General features: G+C 47.6%; 1 protein-coding gene across 1 annotated transcript in view; it reads left to right on the top strand.

Annotated features, from left to right (window-relative positions):
* SNRPD3 (small nuclear ribonucleoprotein D3 polypeptide) overlaps positions 1–2,417 on the top strand; it is a 13,610-nt gene extending 11,193 nt beyond the window's left edge. Inside the window, exons 2-3 of the mRNA XM_007451032.1 lie at positions 239–431; positions 2,191–2,417. Coding sequence (XP_007451094.1) covers positions 239–431; positions 2,191–2,252 — 255 coding nt within the window. The 3' untranslated portion in view covers positions 2,253–2,417. The remainder of the gene's footprint in view (positions 1–238; positions 432–2,190) is intronic.
* Positions 2,418–2,782: the final 365 nt, after the last annotated feature.

Raw genomic sequence — 2,782 nt, 5'->3', positions numbered from 1 at the left:
CAAAAAAAAAAAAAAAAAAAAAAAAAAGGGAAATCTCATACTGTTAGGACCATCTCTGTGAATTGCTGAGCACAGTCCCTGGTGCACACAATAGGCCCTCTGGAGTTCCCCCAGCTTTACTTAGTGATGTGAGTTTCTGCATTTCTGGACTCCCCTCCTTGCCAAGGCTTGTCTTCACATACCCTGCTCTCCACTGGTGCTGTTGGCCTTTACTCATGAGCCGGTGGTTCCCTTCCAGATGTCCAACATCACAGTCACGTACAGAGATGGCCGAGTGGCACAGCTGGAGCAGGTGTACATCCGTGGCAGCAAGATCCGCTTTCTGATTTTGCCTGACATGCTGAAAAATGCACCCATGTTAAAGAGCATGAAAAATAAAAACCAAGGCTCAGGGGCCGGTCGGGGAAAGGCTGCTATTCTGAAGGCCCAAGGTAGGTGCTCCTCGTGCACTGGTTGTGACATGTGGGTGTGTCGTGTACCTTTTAGAAATGCCCTGTTACTGCTGCGGCATGGGGGTGGACCTGACCTGAGCCATCTCCATACCCACTGTCACCCCTTTTCCCTGCAGTCTTGGGGGATCCAAGTGCCCTACCTTCTCTGTCTGCCTCACCTGATCCCATTCACAGGAGTTATGCAAAATCCAAAGTGGCTCCTTAGAAAGAAGATGGGGACTTAAATGAAAGAGTAGATAAGTCTCCTATAATGACTCTCTGGGAGGCCCTTTGTTTTCAGAAATTCTGGGGTGTCTGGGGGAAGCTTGCCCTGGTCTAGTTTGCTGACTAGAGGCACTGTGGTGTTGATTAGCTGACTCCTAAAGCAATGGGATAATAGTTCCTCTTGAGGCTGGGGATGTCTACTGATACGCAATATAAATAAGGGAAATGGGGGGGGGATCCACTTTCAGATAAGAAGTAAGCAGTTTTGAGCCATCTTTACCCATTAAAGGGGGCTGACTTCATTTTCAAAACTTCTTACATTTGAAAATAAGTCCTTCCTTTACCACTTTCCAAAAGTGGGACTAGCCTCTTCCCAGTGACTTGGTCTGACCTCATTTCTTGGTTAGCCCAACCAGAGTTTTGTATGTGGGTCCTGAAAAGTTCTGTCATGTTGATTAGCTAAGAAAGCAAATGCAGTCGCTAGGAACCGTCTTAGTATTTATTGGTAAAAGGCTTTACAGTGCAGGAAAGTCACCAGCGTCTCTGTCAGTATCTTTAGCTGCAGTACATACGTTGAGTTTAAAGACACAGTAGAGTAACCCTTTAAAATGCCCTCCAGAAAAACTGATGAGAGAATCTCCTTGCCCTTCCTGGAAGAGAGATAGTTGTGGGGAGATGGGACCAAAGCTCTGGACCTTTGTCCTGGAGAAGGAACTATTTTCAGAAGTTCCGGCTTTGTGCTACATCTGCTGTTCTCTCTGCTTCCTCAAGGAGGGCTGCCCTTGTTTTCACTGTGTAACGATACCATCTTCTCTAGCAAAGGGAGGAGCCCAGTGGCCATGCACTAGAAGGCGCTTGGCAGTGAGTCTGCCTCGGCCCACTGACCTCTGCCTGAGCCACTGTGCCTGTGCCAGCCCCAGGGTCTGTAAGAGGAGAGGGGTGAGGCTCCAGTTAGTAGCCGTCAGGATATTGTCACCTGTTCTTCAAAGCCACTGGTCTCCTAGAACCTTTGGGTCACAGAGAACAGCAGTCTTTATGTGGGGAGTGGTTTTGGTTTTTTCCCCCATTCCAAAATATTTCACACCTGCAAAATAGCTCGAAGAATAATAAAACCCCTCACCCAGATTTAATAGATATTAACATTTAACATCTGTTTGTTTCAGAATTTTAAGTGTGAATTAAATGCATCTGTCATGTTTTATTAGCTCACCCTGGGCCAGCTCTGAGACGTCACCATTTCTATGGTTCCCATACTGGGTCCCCAAATCACCTTTGCCACAAGGCCTTGCCTCTGGTGGGGAACAGTGCCGGGCTGGAAGGCAGGAGTCCAGGGCTCTCCAGCTCTGAAGGCAGGAGTCCAGGCACCTGCCCCTCCCAGGGTCTCTGTTTCCTCCGTGAAATGTGACGGGGTGAGCGTGGTGCTGGACCGGTGGCCTTTCAGGCCCCTTCCTGGGCCATGTCCTAGGGCTCTGGCAGCTCTGTGATATGAGTCCTTACTGACCTGGCCTTGTCCTTTCTCTTCCCCACCTTTCAGTGGCCGCAAGAGGGAGAGGACGTGGAATGGGACGTGGAAACATCTTCCAGAAACGAAGATAAATTTATCTGTTGGACAGAACTTTGCCCTTATTGTTTTCTTTTAGGTTATCTGGGTCGGGGTGCGTGTGTATGTATATGTCCTAGGTTATCTTTTAACATCTTTTTCTTTAGATCTGGGTAAATGTGAAACTAAATAATTGTGGTGGGTTTTTTTCTTTTTGAGAATATAAGGACTATGTGTTCATTTTGTAGTTTTTTTTTGTGTGTGTGTGTGTTTGCTTTGGCAGCAGGTTAAACTTTCACACCCTGGGATATGTCCTGCATTTTTCCAGTTTGAAGTAGCATAGTTACTGATAAGAGCATAAGCTGCCGTTACAGGCCAGTTGCTGGTTAAGCCCTTGGAACAACTCCGAGGGTGCACAGATTGCCTCGTTCGTCGGCACGGACATTCATGCAGCACTTTGTTCAGGCAGCCTTTGTGGGCGCACCATCAGCTCAGCTTGAACAACAACACACATGGTCATGGTCTGTGAAAAAAACCTAATACTGTGACCTTGTAGCCTGGAAACCCCAGTGACTCAGCATTTAGC

Source organism: Lipotes vexillifer, unplaced genomic scaffold, assembly GCF_000442215.2.
Source record: "Lipotes vexillifer unplaced genomic scaffold, Lipotes_vexillifer_v1.1 scaffold1783, whole genome shotgun sequence".
NCBI classification, from domain to species: domain Eukaryota; kingdom Metazoa; phylum Chordata; class Mammalia; order Artiodactyla; family Lipotidae; genus Lipotes; species Lipotes vexillifer.
The sequence above is the reverse complement of the archived record's forward strand: the minus strand, read 5'-3'. Positions and strand labels throughout refer to the sequence as shown.